The 22,545-nt window shown below is 40.8% G+C and overlaps 1 protein-coding gene and 1 long non-coding RNA gene across 2 annotated transcripts in view; both read right to left on the bottom strand.

Moving 5' to 3' along the window:
* LOC103510215 overlaps positions 1-18,400 on the bottom strand; it is a 31,257-nt gene extending 12,857 nt beyond the window's left edge. Inside the window, exon 1 of the mRNA XM_008474862.2 lies at positions 17,855-18,400. Coding sequence (XP_008473084.1) covers positions 17,855-18,121 — 267 coding nt within the window. The 5' untranslated portion in view covers positions 18,122-18,400. The remainder of the gene's footprint in view (positions 1-17,854) is intronic.
* A 466-nt stretch (positions 18,401-18,866) lies between these two features.
* On the bottom strand, positions 18,867-19,130 carry LOC113467868. The gene is made up of 2 exons (XR_003391803.1): positions 19,025-19,130; positions 18,867-18,941 (listed from the first exon to the last, which is right to left on the bottom strand). It is a non-coding gene; the product is annotated as an uncharacterized LOC113467868 (long non-coding RNA).
* Positions 19,131-22,545: the final 3,415 nt, after the last annotated feature.

Consider the following 22,545-nt stretch of genomic DNA (forward strand, 5'->3'; position numbering starts at 1 on the left):
CAACTTTGATTGGGCCTTTAGGAATCAATCAGAGGTGGAGCCTTCAGGAACCAATCAGAAGTGGAGCCTTTATGAACCAATCAGAGGTGTAGCCTATAGGAACCAATCAGAGGTGGAGCCTTTAAGAAGTAAGAACCAATCAGAGGAGGAGCCTTTAGGAACCAATAATAGGCTCCACCCCTCATTGGTCCCTAAAAGCCCCATTGGAGGCCATAACCTATGAACCTATTGAGTGAATTTGCTCTATTTGTTTATTTATTATACAATAAATGGGATAGACCCTATGCAACCTATTACCTACAATTTTATCTTCCTAACTATGGCCTAAGAAAACAATAAATAAATAAATCATTTGTTGATCATTTCTTTATAAGTGTTGATCATTTCATTATATGTAAGTGTTGATCATTTCATTATAAAAGTTTGAAGTCTTTAAATGGATCTATCATTGGTTTTCCAGAGAACATCATTTTCCTTTCCATAAAAGGTGTCTCGGGGCACTTTGATAAAATGGGCATGGATATATTGGATGAGAGGAGCAATGTTTATGTAAAGAAGTTCCACCCGATACATCAACGGCTCCTAGATAGTTTGCTCTCTCACAATGTTGGTAAGTAGGGGAAGGGTGGGCAAAACGGACACCTTAAGGGAAATTGATTTTTGTATTTTTTATAGCATACGTTTTTGAACCCTTTGAGTTTTCATATGGTAGCACACTAACATTTCTTTCATGTGGTAGCACTTGCTCATTTAGATAACTCTTCGATCTGCAAGTCACTTTCATCAATTGTCTGCTGATGCCCTTGCCTTTCCTTCGACAGTTCTTGTTTCAATTGCTTGATCTGGTCAGATTTGGTATTCAGCTTTCCTGTCATCGCATCCAACTTGTCAAGACGTTCCTGAGCTAGAGTCATGGACGAGTCTAGGGAAACAAGAGACTCTACAATAATCGGCACAAGATTGTTTATGTCCTGGCTTGACAAAGATTCCAGGCATTTTTTCACTTGGTTTTCAAGTTGGATGGCAAGATCTAGAACGGGTTCATGAGTAATATCAGCACAGAAGGGCAATTGGTTAACTCTATTTCTCGTCCTCTTGGGAATAGGAGTCCCCACCATGGTGGAATTCATGATTCCGGCCCTGGTATGTCTATTGGAATTTAACTAATTGTCTCACCCGGTATAGAAAGTCACGGGTTGTTTGTCATATGAGAAGATACCAACAGAATATTTATTTCCCCTCCAGAATGTCAGCAATATTCAGCATGAGATCGAGTTTTCAATTGGGCGGGACAATTAGAGAGTTCTTATTGGCCACGGGATTAGAATGATGTCGAGATATTTTAAATTACGGAATGGCGCCTATTCCTCTTATCAGTTGGCGTGAGGGGAAGTTATTGTTATGATGAAATTTGAAGAGAAATTTGATTCTACGTTACCAACTTCCCAACGGTGAATCCGTGAAATGCCGTGAAATGCTATGGAAAATTGAAGATTTCCACGCAAATACTGCAGGAAACTCCTTGGTAGAAGCACTCACACGTACAGAATCACTTACTGAACACAGTTTGCAAAAGAATTAAACCTTCAGTAGGTATTTTAACATTTTTAGATCAAAAAATTGTCACAGTGAAAGAAAAGATAACCTCACCCTATCACTATACCGGGTGAATGCTAAGTTGCTAAGAAATTAAGATTTATTAAAAATTCAGTCTCGAACAAAAGAAAGCCTCATCTCTTCTTTGATCGAACGGGGGACCACTTTTCATCCAAACCAGGATACTCCATCCTTGTATCCGAGGAGACTCTCTCCCGAAATAAATCGGGGAAATTGTCACCTAAGTGTCACCTATATATGTTCCCAAGACAGAAGTTGTCAGTAACTTGAGTCAATAGAACAGTATTTTGGACGTTACCTAGTACAAATCATCCAATCCAATCGGTTTGAACAAAGCATTTAGAAATCACTGGAATTATGGATTCTATGCTAATTGATTCCCCTGGACACATATTGGAAGCTAAAAATCTATCTTTCAGTCTTTCCAATAGCCTCAGATAGATACGAAGTGTCACCCAAGTTGTCAATAACTTAAGTAAATTGAGCAATACTCGTATGCTAGTACAAATGATCCATTCGAATGAATGGAGTCCTCAAGTTGTAAACAAAACATTTAGAAGAGAGGAAGGGACATAAGAAAAACATCAAGGAATACAATAACAACAATATTAGCATCAATAAGATAACAGCAACAACAATACCCACAACAACTACAACAACATTAGAAGACATACACATCAAGATAACAGTGTTAATAACAAGGGGAGAAAGACTGATGGATATTGTATGTTTGAGTGATGTTTTGATTTCATCTGAAAATAATTTGAACTTTTTACAATACCCAACCTGTCAAACAAAGTACAAAGTCGAGGGGAAAAAAGGTAAACCTGAGAAACATTCAAAGAAGGGAAATGTTGAACCTTTTAATTTATAAACAGGGAGACTTGTCAAAAAAGTCCAAAAGCCTTAGGGGTGCTCTGGGGGTAATTACGGGAGGGGCTGAAAGTGCCAATCAGTTTTTTTGCCCCGAATATATATCGACTTTCTATCAATGAACTGTTCCTTAGTTTTTTATTTATTTAGTCCTTATTATTATTTTTAACTTTTTATTTTTACAATATAAGTTTTCTTGAAAGTGAGGGAGGGCAGCCCTTTTCAGTATTTTCTATTAGCTGACAAGTGACAACTACACCCTCGACAAGTTGTCAGGTTGTCTCAAATTAGCATGAGCTTGACAAATCTTGCTCAATATCTACTCCTCTTTTTTTACAGCCTTGTCTACAATGTCAAGTTACAGTGATCCCTGATAGTTCAATTCGCCAGTTCCAAGAGGGACCCAAAATGAGAACCCTTATTTTTGCCAAATTTCATCAAAATCGGACAAGCCTTTCGATGGTTACCTATGCTGAAGCAAACGTTATTTTTGGAAAATTTTGATCAAATCGAACAAACCGTTAGAGAATTATGGTGAAACAGATTTAACCAAATGTTTCATCATCGAATTTAAAACTTCGAATTCGCTTCGGTCGGACCACTTTTCATCCAAACCAGGATACTCCATCCTCGTATCGAGGAGACTCTCTCCCGAAATAAATCGGGAAAATTGTCACCTATGTTCCCAAGACAGAAGTTGTCAGTAACTTGAGTCAATAGAACAGTATTTTGGACGTTACCTAGTACAAATGATCCAATCCAATCGGTTTGAACAAAGCATTTAGAAATCACTGGAATTATGGATTCTATGCTAATTGATTCCCTGGACACATATATTGGAAGCTAAAAATCTATCTTTCAGTCTTTCCAATAGCCTCAAATAGATCCGAAGTGTCACCCAAGTTGTCAATAACTTAAGTAAATAGAGCAATACTCGTATGCTAGTACAAATGATCCATTCGAATGAATGGAGTCCTAAAGTTGTAAACAAAACATTTAGAAGAGAGGAAGGGACATGAGAAAAACATCAAGGAATACAATAACAACAACATTAGCATCAATAAGATAACAGCAACAACAATACCCACAACAACTACAACAACATCAGAAGACATACACATCAAGATAACAGTGTTAATAACAAGGGGAGAAAGACTGATGGATATTGTATGTTTGAGTGATGTTTTGATTTCAAGATGCAGTATGGCCCACTTTCTTATTTGTCACTTCACTGAATGCTATGAGCATTAAATTTGTCTTCGTACTCGTTATGTCTAGTATATTTAGGTGACAGGCCGCGGTAGAAAGCTAAGACTGCTACCTGTATGGTGTCTTCTACAGGGTGGCAGTTCAACTTGGTCCATTAGCGTGAACACCGAGACGGATCTGTGGTATGTTGTTGTTGTTAGAGTTGGCGACTACATCTCCGTCTCCAGGCCCAGGAGCTGCGCCATCTCTACAGGGTTGGTCCATAAGGCTGTTGGGTCCAGGATGGTTGAAGTAGGTAGTAGAATAAGATACCTATTGCACAGGTCTCAAAAAAATGGTACGCGCAAACACTACTGAAAATGAGTGATTAGAAAAACCAATTGCAGAAAATCTACTTACTAAAAAATGGATATTGGAGTAAAACAAACCAGGTAGGCTGGTACCTACATACTCGTAGGTACAACGCGTGAAGCGTTCAGATCCAAAATGACTGCTCTGATGTTTGTTTTTTACGATTCTTTGTTCAGGAATGAATTCATGGATAGACCTACCTCCATGGCCGACTGGGCATCACACTAGGCTTGCACGCCAAAGGTCTCGTTCTCGATTCTGGTTGGGGTCGAAGTTTTTTCGGCCCTATGATTGTGGACAATAAAAGAGAAAAATGAAGCCCGAAGGTCCTAGGTCTATTTGAACAGCTAGTCAAGTAATTTATTATAATTTATTACCTATACATATTCTAGTAGTTACTGTTACAGGTGCATAGCAATTAAAACTGTAATTATAATCACAATAGCTTGGTACTCAAAGTATCTACTCTTATAGAGTTGGGTCTGCAATCTCAATTTTGTTAATCTCTAAGCATGCTAAGAGAAAGAAACACACTGACCTCAAGCTCACACTCACGTGAGGGCAGTGTGGCTATCGTGAACGAAATCATAATGTTATGGGAGAACATATTATTTGAACTACATTTTTCTAACTACTCATGGGCTCACGTGACGTGATAGTACCTAGGTAGGTAGTGTGTTTTTATTATTTCTACCTTGAGGAAAACTTTTGAAATTTATTTTATTTATTTATTTATTTACACGCTAAGCAGCAAGGCCATGTGTGGAAAAAGGGATATTACAGGTTTTTCAGAAAGTTGTTTCGCTTAAGAAACTGGAGGACTTCTTTTAATGTTCCTTCGTCGTTTTTCAGAATGTCTGAGATGCTGGTCGACGAGAAGCTAGGGGGTCTGAAACGCATATTTCTACAAGCGATCAGGATGTGCTCGATCGTCATTGGTACTTGGCACTGTTGACACATCGGTCGATCTTCTCTTCTGAAGAGGTGGGAGTGGGTTATTTTGGAGTGACCTAATCTCATCCTCATCAGGCAAACCTCGTCCAAGCGGGATTTTTGGCACGATGATTTCCATGGGTACACTGAGTCTTTGATTTTCCGTAGTTTGTTCTCATTGGGGCTCATATTAACCCATTTGTTGTTCCATTCCTCATAAAATATCTTCTTGGTGACAACTTTTATTTCATCATAGAATAGTTCATGGTGGGTTATATTATTGCTGATGGCTTCCTTTGCTTCCTGATCTGCAGATTCATTTCCAGCAATGCCAACATGGCTGGGGCACCAGAAAAACTCAATCAAGGAATCCGTAGATGAGAACTCTTCTTGTACTTGTTTGACTAGGGGATTCTCGTGAAACATATTTCCAATTGCTTGTAAACAACTTAAGGAATCTGTGATTATTAGCGCTTTGTTTACTCCTAGTTCCTTGATGGTGATGAGGGATTGCAGGAGAGCAAGAAGTTCTGCATGGAAAATGGAGGCATTTTTATTTAGGGCAAATCTTTTAGAAATATTTCTCTCTGGTATTGTCAAGGCGCAGCCAACTCCGAGATCGTTTTTTGATCCGTCTGTAAAGATTTTTACATGGTCTTTAAAATTTTCCTCGATTTTATTTTTAAATTCATTTTGGAAGAATTGTGCAGGCATGCTTTCTTTTTTATACGTGCTGAGGGATAGATCATACTTTGGAGATTTAAGCAGCCAAGGTTCTTTTGGGAGAGCTTTTAACATAATGCTGTTGAAGGGAATGGTGTCTTCTAAGTTTTTCTTTTGGATTCCAACTGTTGGTTTTATATTGGAATTTTCATACTTCGGTTTGTAGAGCGGATTAAGGATTCTCATAGCATTCGGGTGGTTTTCTATCGATAGGACTTTTGTAATGTAATTGCACGTTAACATTTTCCGTCTAATGTCTAGATTTGGTTCGCCTGTTTCCGCTTCTAAACTGACAACCGGGCTACTTCGGAAGGCGCCTGTTGCAAGCCTTAGGCAGAGGTTCTGAACTGGGTTGAGGATTTGGAGGGTATTCGCAGATGCAGAGTTGTAGGCAGGACATCCATAATCAAGTTTGGAGCGTATTAGGGACTTGTACATTCTGATGAGCATTTTTCTGTCAGAAGCCCAGGATTTCTTACTAAGGATTTTCAGAATCCGAGATCGGGCAACACATGATTGTTTCAGGTTCCTTAGGTGGATTTTCCAATTCATTTTCTTGTCAAACGTGAGTCCTAGAAACCTAAATTGATCGACAACTTCAATTCTTGAGTCATACATAGTCAGATTAACGGCTATGTTATTCTGTTTATACTTCCTTGAGAAAAGAACACATTGAGTTTTCTGTGGGGAAAAATACAATCCAGTTTGATCGCTAAAATGATTTAATTTGTCAATGGATTCTTGCATAGTTGATATTAGGAGGTCCTTATTTTTGTCCCGGGTGAAAATCGCAAAGTCATCGACAAAAAGGGAAGATGATAGGCTGGGATGGATATAGCTGGTAATGGTGTTAATTGCAATGGCGAACAGGGTACTACTAGCCACGCCCCCTTGTGGGATTCCGCACACATTGGAGAAATCTTGGGAGAGGGTTGAGTTGTTTAGACGTATTTTGAAACTCCTCTCGTCCATATACTTGAAAAGAAAGTTCGGAAGATGTCCACGTAAATTCCATTTGTGTAATTGGCGCATAATTACCTCTCTTTGAACGCAATCGTACGCGAATTTGATGTCAAAAAATGTACATAAAAGATATTGTTTATTAATAATCGCATTGGAGATTTCAGTTTGTAGATTCACTAGATTGTCTAGGGTAGATCTATTTTTCCTGCATCCAGATTGTTGTGGGACAAGGAGTTTGTTTTTGTCCAGGAAATAATTTAATCTTCGGATAACGATCCTCTCGAACAGTTTGCACAGGCAGGACGTGAGGTTTATTGGTCTGAGGTTTTCCGGGAGAGTGCTATCTTTGTTCGGTTTAGGGATGGGAACTAGAATTGATTTCTTCCAATCGTCAGGGAACTCGTCTTCCTTCCATATTGAATTGAACAGTTTCAAGAGGATTTTTTTGTGTGATATGGTAGGTGGCGTAACATTTCGTTATGTATTTCATCAGGGCCAGGGGACGAATGTGGTTTGAGAAGCTTTAATACTGATTCTAACTCCCACATGGTGAATGACTTGTTATAACTTTCTTCGTTCTCAGAATAAAAGTCCCAAGGTTGAGGTACAATAGGGGAGGAATCTTTTCTTTCTTTTGACTTTTGTTCGAAGTATAATCCGATATTGTGGGCTATTTCACTGGGAACTAAGATAGTCTTGTTGTCAACTTTTATGGACTTAATTTTTGAAGAACTCCGCCCATTTCCTTCAATCCTTTTGATCCTATCCCATACAACGGTTGAAGGAGTAGAGGAAGAAATGGTACTTGTAAACAAGAGCCACGATTCTTTTTTTGATAGGATGACGGTTCTTTTAACTTTAGCTCTTAATCTTTTGAAGTTTATCCAGTTTTCAATAGTTTTGTTTTTACTGTAAATGCGGAAAGCTCTGTTTCTTTCTTTTATCGCAAGAGAACATTTGTCGTTCCACCACGCGACTGCGTATTTCTGTTTCAAAGGTTTGGTCTTTGGGATGGATTCACTGGCGGCAGATAAGAGTTTGTTTGTGAACTCTTTGACTTGCTCTTGGACACAAAGATTTTCATCAATCGAGAAGTCAGCCAGAGTTGAAAACTTCGCCCAATCAGCTTTATTCATTTTCCATTTTGGGAGGAAATTACTCTCGGGGGTGGAATTGACACAAACAGATATAACAATGGGATGATGATCAGAGTCCTGCGGTTGTATGTCCCATTCTAGTTTAGGTGCTAGAGCTGCATTACAGAGACTGAAGTCTATGACTGACTCGGAACCAGAAGCAGGATGTAGATAAGTTGGGCATTCGAACTTATTTAACACATGGATATCCTCCAATAAGATGACTGCTTCTAGGGCTTTTCCTCGAGGGTTATAATATCGAGATCCCCAAAGAGGACTATGGGCATTGAAGTCTCCTGTCAGGATAAAAGGACGAGGGAGTTGATTTATAATGTCCAATAAATCTTCTTTTGAGGGAGAGACATTGGGTGGGATATAAATGGTACACACAGAAATAGGAAATGTAGGAGATACATAGACAATAGTTGCGACTACTTGAAGGTGAGATTGTATCGGGAGATCCTGGGAATAAAGGTTATTCTTAATAAGTATGGCCACGCCCCCACACGCTTCTTCACCTCCAGTGAAATCTTTCCGAACAGATTTGAAACCTTTGAAGTTGAAATTTTCTTCCTCTTTTAGGTGCGATTCTTGGATGCAGATAATCTTGGGGTTTATATCTTTTACTTTGATGGTGAGTTCATTAAGGTGGTTTTTTAGACCATTGATATTCCATTGTAGAACGAAATCCATGTGGGAGTCAAGGGGAAGACTGAGGAGAAATAACGTATATATATAACATTTGGGGTTCATAGTAAAATAAAAGAATAAGAACAGGGGAGGAACGAACGATCATGTCTGGAACTATAGCATAAAACATTAGATATTCTCAGAGTCAGACTTATCAGTTTCAGATTGGGTCTGGGTCTCTTGGATCTCATTATCAACATTCATATCTTTCAGTAATGTCTTGATTCTACGTTTCATAGATGGGGCGATTTTGAGAGAAACCAATTTTTTTAAAACATCACCAACTACTTTTGTGTCAAAATTGAATTGGGATATGATTGCCGGCTTATTTCTTGCGTTTTTAGTTTCTCGGAAAAGTCTCAAAATTTCATTTTTTGGGGTATTGCATTCTTTCTCCTTAAGGCATGAGTCAAGAGCTTCCAAGAATTCATCTTGGAATTCAGTATCTACTTTTACCTTCTTCTCAATTTTATCTGTACTTTCAACAGAAGAGTGAAGGCGTTTGGTTCTTTTCTTTTCGTCCTGTTCAATGGGATCACAGGACATCTCATCGGTCGGGATTTGGGTACCAATGGGGGAGGTACAAGTAGCCGGGTTTTCTTCAACATCATTCATTAACATAACATTGTAATTAAAAAAACATATAATTATGTTTCCTCAATTTATTCCAGGTTTCTTCAATCGGAAGTACAAGATTCGGAAAGTTGAACGGTGTGGCCAAAGCTTTCTCCTGCCTGGTAGAAAACAGATGTATTATGATATGTTCATGTTGTCTGTGCCAATATGTGAAGATGAAAGTCTGGAGTGGCAGGTAATTTGGGTAATTATTCAGAAGTCATGACAGTGAAAAAGGAAGCTCCTTTTTGTGTTTAACCTAACCCTATAATAACTGATCACTGCTCATTTGTGACAGCTCCTTTTTGTAGCATTATGCCTGGCCAAACTGCTCATCCAATTGCTAGGTATAAAACTATTGCTTGCACTCCCGTGAAGGTTATAGGGTATTTTCCAGTTTGTTTTTGTCAAGCTATGCCAAGCAAGACCACTAAATGGATAAGTGACATGAATGGCCATGCCTAAGGATTTACTAGCAGAAATCTAGAGCGAAGCAACAGATTTTGGCTAGTCCTTAATAAGATCAATAAAGTGTTAAATTGAACTAAAGATTATCCCCAAATAAAATAAACCCTGTTTCTTCTTCACAGATAATTCTGAATGAGTTCCGACCTGAGGCTCGGCCTGATATCAAAGTGTTCAACAACGGGTTCAACCTCTTCCTTCTAATCCAAGAGCCCCTTTGTGGACCCGGCGATAAGCTGTATTTTCCTTTCATTAACAGAATGAAGAAAAAGAATTTAAAAAAAATTGTGTTAATAAATTTGTACCTAGATTGGTCTGTAAATAAATTTAATTTTAATATTTTGTATATCTTTTTACATTCTTGGTTTTGTTTATTTTCTTATCTACAGAATATGTATGACATTTGTCTGGCTGGGGGACATTAAACAGGGAGTAGACCAGCTTTGTCTCGCTGGGGGACTATAAACAGGGAGTATACCAGCCTGAATTTCCCTTGCTGAAGAAATAGCAAGGGTTGAGAGGGAAGGGCATCCACTCGTAAAATTTGTAGCCAAAACCAAATGTCAGCCCAAAGCAATCACCCTAGTTAGGGCTGATTGAAGCTGATTGAAAAGAAGAAGACAGAATATGGGGGACTATAAACAGGGAGTATACCAGCCTGAATTTCCTTTGCTAAAGAAATAGCAAGGGTTGAGAGGGAAGGGCATCCACTCGTAAAATTTGTGGCCAAAACCAAATGTCAGCCCAAAGCAATCACCCTAGCTAGGGCTGATTGAGGGCTGACGAAAAACGCCGACCCCGTCTGTACACGGGAAAAGGTGAAGAAGAAGAAGACAGAATATGTATGACAGAGTAGGTATGTGAAAAAAAAAGAGGAAAGGAAAAAGACCGGCCACTGTTAATCTCTTCAAGGGGGTCTCGCTTTTATTTTCACCTTCTAAGACTATTTGACAGTAAAACGATCGAACCTCTCAATAGTAGTCCATATTTTCGCTTTTTAAGACAATTGAAGACCCCTCGGGAAAAAAGATGGGAGTCCAATTTTCAAAAAAAAAAAAGAGTTAGATACGTTATATAGTACTTTCCCCCCAAAACTATCGATTTTTGAAGTCAGAAATGCGAAAAACAATGAGGGTACAGAGCTAGGATTATGATAGTTTCATCCATTATAATACATACTGCAATACTGTTTATTTGGGTATGTATCTTTTTGTGTTTTTTGTCAGCCTCTCAATCAGCCCTAGGACGATTGCTTTGGGCTGATATTTGGTTTTGACTACAAAATTTTAAAGCCCCTCATCCAGATTTAAGCTACTTCCACTTCCTGCTTCAGGTCCCCAAGTCAGACCCATATTTGGGTATGCATTATGGGTGTTAATTTTATTAATTACAGTACCTATACCTGCCTCGGTGGTGTAGTGGTCAAGGCGCTCGCCTGGTAAACAGGAGGGCGTGGGTTTAATCCCAGCCGAGGTATGGAATTTTAATAGCAAGGGTTCAGAGGGAAGGGCATCCACTCGAAAAATTTGTAGCCAAAACCAAATGTTAGCCCAAAGCAATCACCCTAGTTAGGGCTGATTGAGGGCTGACGAAAAACGCCGACCCCGTCTGTACACGAGAAAAGGTGAAGAAGAAGAAGAAGAAGAAGAAGAAGAAGAAGAAGAAGAAGAAGAAGAAGAAGAAGAAGAAGACAGAATATGTATGACAGAGTAGGTATGTGAAAAAAAAGAGGAAAGGAAAAAGACCGGCCACTGTTAATCTCTTCAAGGGGGTCTCGCTTTTATTTTCACCTTCTAAGGCTATTTTTAAGACAGTAAGACGATCGAACCTCTCAATAGTAGTCCTGGTAGTTCATAAGCTTGTACTTAGTTCGGCTGGAAATGCGTGCTCGTTTCAAGATCTGCAGTTCCTGTCTCCACTCTCGTTCGAATTTGTTCAGAAAGAAATCGGTTTTGCGGCTCTTCATTTTGAGAACTTGCACAAGACAGTGGAGATTTCACCAAAGTCCATTTTGCCCGCACTGGCCGTTTTGCCCACCCTTCCCCTAGGTATTCATATGGTGTTTGAAGATTTCATTTTATTGTACCTACATTATTTACCAAGTTTGGTGTAAGCTGGATTTGATTTTATTAAAGCATCTATGTTTTTAGTAAAGGTGGGCTATTTAAATCAAACAGAGAGTGTGAAGTCAAGGTAAACTTTTTCCTCACAGGTAGGTAGAAATGAAGAAAGTAAAAAATGGCCAGTTCAATTAATTTTTTATACCCACCTTTGAATTAATTCATAACATTGTAATTAAAAAAACATATAATTATATTTCCTCAATTTATTCCAGGGTTCTTCAATCGGAAGTACAAGATTCGGAAAGTCGAACGGTGTGGCCAAAGCTTTCTCCTGCCTGGTAGAAAACAGATGTATTACGATATGTTCATGTTGTCTGTGCCAATATGTGAAGATGAAAGTCTGGAGTGGCAGGTAATTTCGGTAATTATTCAGAAGTCATGACAATGAAAAGAAAGCTCCTTTTTGTGTTTAACCTTACCCTATAATAACACTGGTCACTGCTCATTTGTGACAGCTCCTTTTTGTAGCATTATCCATTGACATGACTTCTGAACAAGTACCGGTAGTTTGAAGTACAATTTATGATTTTAATATTCAAGGCAACACTTGGTAACAAACTTAAATTTATTTAAGTGAATCTTAGTAATTTTATGGGTTCTTTGTGATTGACTTTTTATCTAATATTTAAAAATTAATATTTGTTTGTTTGTGTGTGTGTTTGTTTTGTTCGAACTTTATGCCTGGCCAAACTCCTCATCTGATTGCTATGAAACTTTGTCAACATATTGCTTGCACTCCCAAGAAGGTTATAGGCTATTTTCCGGTTTGTTTTTGTCAAGCTATGCTAAGCAAGACCACTAAATGGATAAGTGACATGAACGGCCATGCCTTAAGGATTTACTAGCAGAAATCCTGAGCAAAGCAACAGATTTCGGCTAGTCCTTAATAAGATCAATTAAGTGTTAAATTGAACTAAAGAGATTATCCCCAAATAAAATAAACCCTGTCTCTTCTTCACAGATAATTCTGAATGAGTTCCGACCTGAGGCTCGGCCTGATATCAAAGTGTTCAACAACGGGTTCAACCTCTTCCTTCCGAAAAATATTCCTACCTAGCTATAAAAGCAATGCGTTGCAGCTTCAAAAAGTAGCATTCGAAACTTGGAAAACAAGGGAAAACTGCTCTCAGTTGGAAATATGTAAACATGGTTTTCCTCCCCTCCTTTGAATTAGGATGGAAAGTCGTATACCTACCTAGTATTAAGAAGTAGGTGCATATGTCAAAAAGAAAAAAAAAATCTGCTTCTCCCCTAACGGTGCCAGTAAACTTTTTGGTCTCGCGTGACCACTGCTCTACGAACTTGGTAGACTCCGTAGAGAATGTTCTCACGAGACCAAGTCAAGCGAAGTTGAGTACCTGAACACTTACTTGGTCATGATTTGAAGAATTTAGGCGCTTTCTATTGTAGGAACATGTTGCTACTCGTGGTCCATTGAATTTTTGGAACTAACTCGGAACAAAAGCCCCAACCAGACACATAAAAAGCTTATTAGTTCCAAAATTTATCAAGGAAATGCCTCTCAGATGTTGAACATGTTTGCCGAATGAAGAGAATTAAGCAGAAAAGAACCATTTATAACGCATCTGCTTCTCCCCTAACGGTGCCAGTAGACTTTTTGGTCTCGCGTGACCACTGCTCTACGAGTACGAACTTGGTAGACTCCGTAGAGAATGTTCTCACGAGACCAAGTCAAGCGAAGTTGAGTACCTGAACACTTACTTGGTCATGATTTTTATAACGCAATTCCCCTATGGATGGTTACAGAGAAACAAAATCTTGAAACCTCCATAATTGCCTCTCATTGAAAAAGGATCTCGAAAATGTCTTACCTCAACGTAGTATCATCCTGGGGCTCCGTCCCAGAAACCGCTTTAGTCGGGTAGCCATGTCATGATTTTCTCCCGCGGGGTTATAAACCGGTTCTGGTTGATGGCCATCTGTGATATCTGATAATTATACACACTCCGCTTCAGTCTGTTGGATCGGTTAGAGCAGCTCTTGCAACATTTAGGGTGGACGATTTTGATTTTCACCTTCCCCATGCAGGGGGCTGCGGCTTTCATTACTTTCGTCGAAGGATCCCGTCTTGGTTTTGCCGAGTGTCTCCGGTTTAGACTCTGAGGTTTAGTCTCATTGATAATCTCCTCTTCTACTTCATCGATCTCCTCTTCCACTTCCGAAGTGTCTTGATGGAGACCGCCTCTAGTGCTGTCAAACGACTCCTCAGGGTAGAACACGGTTGAGTTGTGAGCCTTCGGCCGTCGCTTTCGACCGCATGCCTTGTGTTTGCAACCATCACGTTTGTGTTCTCGGGATGAAGGGCAGAGATGTGTCTTGCATCGAGTCTTTCTCTTGTTTTTGCTGTGCTTGGGTTCTGGTGCCTCTGGTGCATCATCTGAATCTGGTTCAGAGAGGTTCGCAACATCCGACACTTTAGATTTGGTCCGTCTTCCTTTCCGCTTCGCTCTGACTTGGTTCGGTTCAATGTTTTCTTCACAGTCCGGCAAATTCTCTTCAACTTGCCAACCACTCTCATTTGATTCCACGGTTTCGTTAGGTTGGTTCTCCCAACCCTTTGATTGGTTGTTCTCCCAACTCTTTGATTGGTTGTTCTCCCAACTCTTTGATTGGTTGCTCTCCCAACTCTTTGATTGGTTGTTCTCCCAACTCTTTGATTGGTTGCTCTCCCAACTCTTTGATTGGTTGTTCTCCCAACTCTTTGATTGGTTGCTCTCCCAACTCTTTGATTGGTTGTTCTCCCAACTCTTTGATTGGTTGCTCTCCCAACTCTTTGATTGGTTGTTCTCCCAACTCTTTGATTGGTTGTTCTCCCAACTCTTTGATTGGTTGTTCTCCCAACACGGTTGGTTTGTATCTTTCGCGTCTCTCACCTTTATCCGTGCCCTTATTTTTACGGAAGGGGATTCTGTGTCATTACACTCTTCCTCGTTGACAACATTCATATCCATCTTACTAGCCTCATCAAGTTCTCTATCTTCATTTCTTCTTCTAGATCTCCTTCTTGCAGGTTGTGTCTCCACAGGCTCAGCATTATCGTCTTGGTTTTGACGCGCTCTTCTTGATGTAATTCTCTCTGTACCTCCTCTGCGTCCATGACGTGGTAAGCCTTCATCTTCCGTGGTACCACAGTCTTGTTCTTCCATGCTATTCATACTCGCGTTCCAGCCTTCATACCCTTGGTTGTTCTCTTCATCTACAATCCTGTCACAGCTCGGCTGGTATTCATTGTTGTCTTGTTTAGTTTCATCAAACGTTCCCACATGATCGTTTTGATCCGTATCCATTGTGTCCTCGGTTGTATATTGACAATCACCTCTAGAGTTTCCACTCTCCCTAGTATCTCCCTGGTCATTGTTTCCACTGTTCTCTGAATACTCACTGATGGATGGCTCGTTTTCACAACTGTTGAGTGCATCGGTGGAATGCTCACCGGAGTTGTCCCCATCATCTGGAATGTCCTCCAAACAATTGCCTTGCTTCCAGTTTACTTTCCGATCAAATGTGCCCGAATATCTATACTGCTGTGTTTCAGTGTTCTCGGGATAACAACCACCCTGGTACGTCTTGTTGGGAAACCGGATCGCTCCCGGAGGCTTTCCTGGATACGGCAGCCGCACTGCGGTGACTGATGGCCGTAGCGTTAGAGGATTGGTATGAGGCTTTATCTTGCACCGCATCGGGTTGCTTATAACCAATCAGATCCATGCTGTCCTTCGCTGAGAAGTTATCCACTGTGCTGAGCTGAGGGATGCGTCACTGTTGACGGGTGGGACGGCTACCGTCCCGTATCTGGGGACGTCCGTCCCATGTAGGAACATCTGGTATTGTATACGGAGAGTGGAGAACGGGACATGTTAAGCTTCTGACGGTGCTCCTCAGCCGTATAAGACGTTGGATTTGCGGAAGGCGCCTAGCGGAGGGAGACAAGCTCGGCTGATACGGAGATGTTCTACGTTGTGGATCGGATTTCGCCATAGCCTAACGTAGCGCCGCGGTATTTGCGCTATAGCGGCGAGGTGTCACACACGTCCTTGTAGAAATTCATTGCGGAATCAAGTAGCATGCAGAGAATGGGTCGACTTCTTTGAGAAACCAATGCAAGCTTTGCGGGTTTTTTGTTTTATCTACTAAAAATTTTGTAAAGGAAAATTGAACGGCTCTCCAATTTTGGAGCTGATTGGATTGATATGTGTGTTCTTTATATTTTTTCTTATTGATAAAATAATTGTTTTACCAACCAATTTATATCCTGGTAGGATTCCATTACCAAAAACTGTAAACCTGTTGTTCTGTTCATAAGAAATAAAACATCATTTGTCCAAAAACAATTTAGAGTCAAGCTCAATTCTCTTTTATCCCTCTTCCTCCGTGACCTCACATTACTTGCCTCCCACCTTTCTTTTTCATTTTTGCTTACTCTCACTTCTCCATGCTTGCTTCTTCTTCTTCTCTCCCTTCCTGATGTCCACCACATTGCTCACAGGAGAACTCTGGATTGGTGCGTACTTCTGCCGCTCGAAATTCCTACGCCGGATATAAGCTTCGCGTTCCCGGTACAATCGGTCTCGGCTTTCATCGTGTGCACTCGGTTCGAGATCTCTTCGGATCTTCTCGTAGAAAGCCCGAAGGTTGAATCGTTCAATGCGGTGGTACGACTCCTCAACTGTATCTTCAAGTCCCTGTGTTTGTCTCAGCATCCCGGTTTGTTGATGTGCGTTCGGGTCAGTTCGTTCTTGATCGGGCAGGTTCGGCTGACCTTGAGGTTGCACCATGCCTTGGAAACGGTCGTGTGTTTCCGTGTCCCTTCGCCCGTTGAGCTCCCGATCATACACGATTCTAGGAATTTCCCGTTCGGGTGATTCCGTCACCACTCGTCCAAACAGTTCAACAGCGAGGGCTTCGAACTGTGGGATCTTCCGCTTGGTGCGCACCAGACACAAAGCGTCTTTATACACTTTCGCTAGGAAGCGCTGGCGAGTATCTCTTCCCCTGGCGATGGCCTCTGGGAGGGTGGTCTCTTCAGGAATAGGGTCTCTCCCGAGGTAGTCTGGTGTGATGTTGATAGTAGGTGGATCAGGGTGGACACCTTGGCTGGTGTAAGCGACGGTGAAGGAGTAAGCTGTGTGTGGTGAGAGGGTATCGATGTTGACGGGTTGGTTTTCGCAAAGCTCTTATTCTTTTTCTTCACCTTTTCCCGTGTACACACGGGGTCGGCGTGTTTCGTCAGCCTCTCAATCAGCCCTAACTAGGATAATTGCTTTTTGCTGACATTTGGTTTTGCCTACAAATTTTACGAGTGGATGCCCTTCGCACTCAACCTTTGCTATTTCTTTAGCAAGGCAAAGCTCTTTGTATCTGGAGGATTTGAAGGAGTTTAGGTTAGTTTGTATTGGGATCATTCATTATGAAATGGAGCATGACCTTTTGTTATTAAATAAGTTAAACAAGCGTTATCAGACGAATATTAACCCCCAGCCCAGTCCTGAGGGGGCAAAAAGGTTTCACTCTTCTCCCATATTTGGTATTGTTCTTTTACCACCTTCTCATAATCAATTTTTGAATAATCAACAACCCCCTCAAATTAAATTTGACTCTGTCGACTCGTGTCGACTCGGCTCGGAATCTGTTTGAGTTTGAAATAAAGTGGCCTTCTAGCACTAAATCCGATCTAGGTGATTCTACAAAATTATTTTCCCTATTCTGTACCAAATACATACTTGTTTAGACTGCGGGAGTAAAGGGACTTTTCACCCCTTCGCACTCAACCTTTGCTATTTCTTTAGCAAGGGAAATTCAGGCTAGTATACTCCCTGTTTAAAGTCCCCCAGCCAAAAGTAATATAAAGGACTTTTTAGAATATTTGGTATTGGTCTTTTACCACCTTCTCATAATCAATTTTTGAATAATCAACAACCCCCTCAAATTAAATTTGACTCTGTCGACTCGGCTCGGAATCTGTTTGAGTTTGAAATAAAGTGGCCTTCTAGCACTAACTCCGATCTAGGTGATTCTACAAAATTATTTTCCCTATTCTGTACCAAATACATAAGACCTTGTTTAGACTGCGGGAGTAAAGGGACTTTTCAGTCTCATTTCGGCAGTATAAACAGGTTATATTCTATTCTATTCTACCTGATATTCCTCGTTGGGGAAAATCTCATGCAGTCTTCTCCATCTCATCTTCTCCGCTCCGATCACTGACGGAAACTCCCGATCCCTGCCGATCGTCACACTCGGGTAGTCTCGGTATCGGAATTCCGCAAACGTGTTCCAATTGGTCGAGGCCAGCTCTTCCTCACTCCATTCAGGCCAAGGGGGCGTGGCGTTGAAACGGTATTGCACATCGCTTTCTTCGTTTTCAAAGGCTTGGGAGCTGACGACCGAGTTACTGGTTTTCATTTTTGGGGAAGTAAATGACGGTATGTGAGAGTGAGTAAGGTGCGGTCACACAAGATGAGTATTCGAGGACATAGATTTTATACTTTCAATTCTTTCAAACGTAAAAACAGTGAGAAAGGGTTTGTTGATAGATCATTTTGAAAGATCTATTGATTGGTAGTTTGATACCAATTGAGTAGACACTCAGATCAACGCGACGCAAGGAGTTAAAAAAGAAGTCCGTCAAACTCATTCAAAATCTTTACACAGGTGTTATTAGGCCAGCTGCGGTGGTAATCCTCTTATTGATAGATCATTTTGAAAGATCTATTGATTGGTAGTTTTAGTTTGATACCAATTGAGTAGACACTCAGATCGACGAGACGCAAGGAGTTAAAAAAGAAGTCCGTCAAACTCATTCAAAATCTTTACACAGGTGTTATTAGGCCAGCTGCGGTGGTAATCCTCTTATGCGTAAATACCACTCATTTCTGGTTAGTTTTTTCCAGTAGAAAATTTTAATGTTTACCCCGAATTATACTTGGAGCTACTTTGCAAAGAATTTTGCTTAACTGGTTAGCCAGTGACAAGGAAAACTGTCATTTTGTGAACTTTAGGAAGAAACCATTTCGAAAACTACATAGGTACATCAGATCCCGACAGATCAATGAAGTTTCAGGCTAGGTTAGAGCCGGGTAGTTTTCCGGAGGATAAAGGTAAAACCTTCCTCCCTTTGATCGAGTAAAACGAAAAATAAAACAAAGGCTAGTCTGCTAACAAACACATTAAATAATCGTGTGAATTTATTAAAAACAATAGTGTCTTAAAATAACATTAAGACCTTTCAGACAGCACCGGCCCCTCTCCAGCGAATAATCGTGTGAATTTATTAAAAACAATATTGTCTTAAAATAACATTAAGACCTTTCAGACAGCACCGGCCCCTCTCCAGCTCACAAACTAGCTGGGTAGTTTTACGGCTAAAAAAGACTTAAAAACTCAATTTTACCTCCCAAATAAAATAAACAAAACTCCATCCCACCAAATAATCGTGTGAATTTATTAAAAACAATACTGTCTTAAAACAACACTAAGACCTTTCAGACAGCACCGGCCCCTCTCCAGCTGACAAACTAGCTGGGTAGTTTTACGGCTAAAAAAGACTTAAAAACTCAATTTTACCTCCCAAATAAAATAAACAAAACTCCATCCCACCCCAAAAAGATTAGAAATCAATTTTGTACCCCGCCTTTTATTCACTTCATAATTTGTGTGCTCCTCCTTCACGTAGGTAGTACCTACCTTTCTTTCCCCTCATTGCACTCCTCTTTCCTCTAATCTCACTTCTGCTTCACTGCATTGGCGGCGTGCAATGCATTAAAATTAAATCGATGGCACGCCGCCAATGCAGTGAAGCAGAAGTAATATTAGAGGAAAGAGGAGTGCAATGAGGGGAAAGAAAGGTAGTTACTACGTGAAGGAGGAGCACACAAATTATTTTTCCTGGATGCGGCAGCCGCACTGCGGTGACTGATGGCCGTAGCGTTAGAGGATTGGTCTGAGGCTTTATCTTGCACCGCATCGGGTTGCTTATAACCAATCAGATCCATGCTGTCCTTCGCTGAGAAGTTATCCACTGCTGAGCTGACGGCAGCCGCACTGCGGTGACTGATGGCCGTAGCGTTAGAGGATTGGTATGAGGCTTTATCTTGCACCGCATCGGGTTGCTTATAACCAATCAGATCCATGCTGTCCTTCGCTGAGAAGTTATCCACTGCTGAGCTGAGGGATGCGTCACTGTTGACGGGTGGGACGGCTACCGTCCCGTATCTGGGACGTCGTCCCATGTAGGAACATCTGGTATTGTATACGGAGAGTGGAGAACGGGACATGTTAAGCTTCTGACGGTGCTCCTCAGCCGTATAGACGTTGGATTTGCGGAAGGCGCTAGCGGAGGGAGACAAGCTCGGCTGATACGGAGATGTTCTACGTTGTGGATCGGATTTCGCATAGCCTAACGTAGCGCCGCGGTATTTGCTATAGCGGCGAGGTGTCACAACGTCCTTGTAGAAATTCATTGCGGAATCAGTAGCATGCAGAGAATGGGTCGACTTATTTGAGAAACCATGCAAGCTTTGCGGGGTTTTTGTTTTATCTACTAAAAATTTTGTAAAGAAAATTGAACGGCTCTCAATTTTGGAGCTGATTGGATTGATATGTGTGTTCTTTATATTTTTTCTTATTGATAAAATAATTGTTTACCAACCAATTTATATCCTGGTAGGATTCCATTACCAAACTGTAAACCTGTTGTTCTGTTCATAAGAAATAAAACATCATTTGTCCAAAAACAATTTAGAGTCAAGGCTTCTCTAATCTGCTTGTTGAAATCCTCTCTCATATCACAAGGTTTATGGAGTTACCTCAGGAATGAAGCCACCTGGAAATCCTCGTTTGGACGGATTGGGAAATTAAGATTTCTAGCTATCATGAAATGATGATCAGATATTCGTACAAAGTAACTTTCTGGTTTAACCAGATCTCCGAAAAAGGTGCGGAATTCCGATACCGAGACTACCCGAGTGTGACGATCGGCAGGGATCGGGAGTTTCCGTCAGTGATCGGAGCGGAGAAGATGAGATGGAGAAGACTGCATGAGATTTTCCCCAACGAGGAATATCAGGTAAAATAGAATAGAATATAACCTGTTTATACTGCCGAAGTGAGACTGAAAAGTCCCTTTACTCCCGCAGTCTAAACAAGTATGTATTTGGTACAGAATAGGGAAAATAATTTTGTAGAATCACCTAGATCGGATTTAGTGCTAGAAGGCCACTTTATTTCAAACTCAAACAGATTCCGAGCCGAGTCGACAGAGTCAAATTTAATTTGAGGGGGTTGTTGATTATTCAAAAATTGATTATGAGAAGGTGGTAAAAGAACAATACCAAATTAATATAATTGTATTTATTTATTTAAAATAATTACAATGGAGTTTGGCAACAATAATACATAAATAACTTTATAACTATTTTTAGGTAGGTATTTTTAGGTAGGTAGGTTTTTAGGTAGGTTTTATGGAGCATGACCTTTTGTTATTAAATAAGGTAAACAAGCGTTATCAGACGAATATTAACCCCCAGCCCAGTCCTGAGGGGGCAAAAAGGTTTCACTCTTCTCCTAAATCTTGTTGAGTTTTTTGAACCACCAGAAATCGAAGTCGGACCTCGTGCGTGCTAGGCCAGGATGAAACCCATCAGGTTACAGGAACTAGAGCCTAATCACCAACTTATCAATAGTTCTTAATGGATATAGTTTATCGAAGGTGTAACCATAGCAACACCATTGGTATTGGTGAGTTGCGACTCACCGTTCCGAGTAGTCCGATTCATCATGAGTCAAGTAACTCTTGATCAGTTCCACCTTAGCGTTGAGTAACTCCTCATTCGGTGTTTCAGCGGCTGGATTGAACGCTATCTCAACGGTTCCTTCCAGAACCAGTTCATCGTTATAGTTACACGTTTGGTGAGTTGTAACGATGGAGGCAACGGTGACCTCTCCGGTGGTCGAGCGTTGACTGAGAATGATTCGATCGTGCTCGCCTGTAAAGGAACCGGAACATTGGAGTTGAGCATTGTTGAGTGTGGTGAAAGCCTTGATGACAAACTGTAGAATGTGCTAGCTGTTTCGCGGTGCAAACTACGCCTACGTGAAGACGATTGAACAGCGGCAGCGGGCAGCGGGTGAAATCCTATCTAAAAATACAGATAAAACCTTTGAAGTATGATGGATGGGACTGTAACAACAGAAGGTCTTATTGTCCCGAAATCAAAGAAAGGACAGTATAGGAGAAAGCCGGCCGTTCCGAGAACGACCCTTAACTGTTTAGGATGAAGTTCGCCTTGAAATCGAACCCTTAAAGATGAGCTACCCTCCAAGATGATCAAACGTGTAACTATAACGATGAACTGGTTCTGGAAGGAACCGTTGAGATAGCGTTCAATCCAGCCGCTGAAACACCGAATGAGGAGTTACTCAACGCTAAGGTGGAACTGATCAAGAGTTACTTGACTCATGATGAGTCGGACTACTCGGAACGGTGAGTCGCAACTCACCAATACCAATGGTGTTGCTATGGTTACACCTTCGATAAACTATATCCATTAAGAACTATTGATAAGTTGGTGATTAGGCTCTAGTTCCTGTAACCTGATGGGTTTCATCCTGGCCTAGCACGCACGAGGTCCGATCGGACTACTCGGAACGGTGAGTCGCAACTCACCAATACCAATGGTATTGCTATGGTTACACCTTCGATAAACTATAGCCATTAAGAACTATTGATAAGTTGGTGATTAGGCTCTAGTTCCTGTAACCTGATGGGTTTCATCCTGGCCTAGCACGCACGAGGTCCGACTTTGATTTCTGGTGGTTCAAAAAACTCA

Source organism: Diaphorina citri, unplaced genomic scaffold (assembly GCF_000475195.1).
Source record: "Diaphorina citri unplaced genomic scaffold, Diaci psyllid genome assembly version 1.1 scaffold574, whole genome shotgun sequence".
In the NCBI taxonomy this organism is placed as follows: Eukaryota; Metazoa; Arthropoda; class Insecta; order Hemiptera; family Psyllidae; genus Diaphorina; species Diaphorina citri.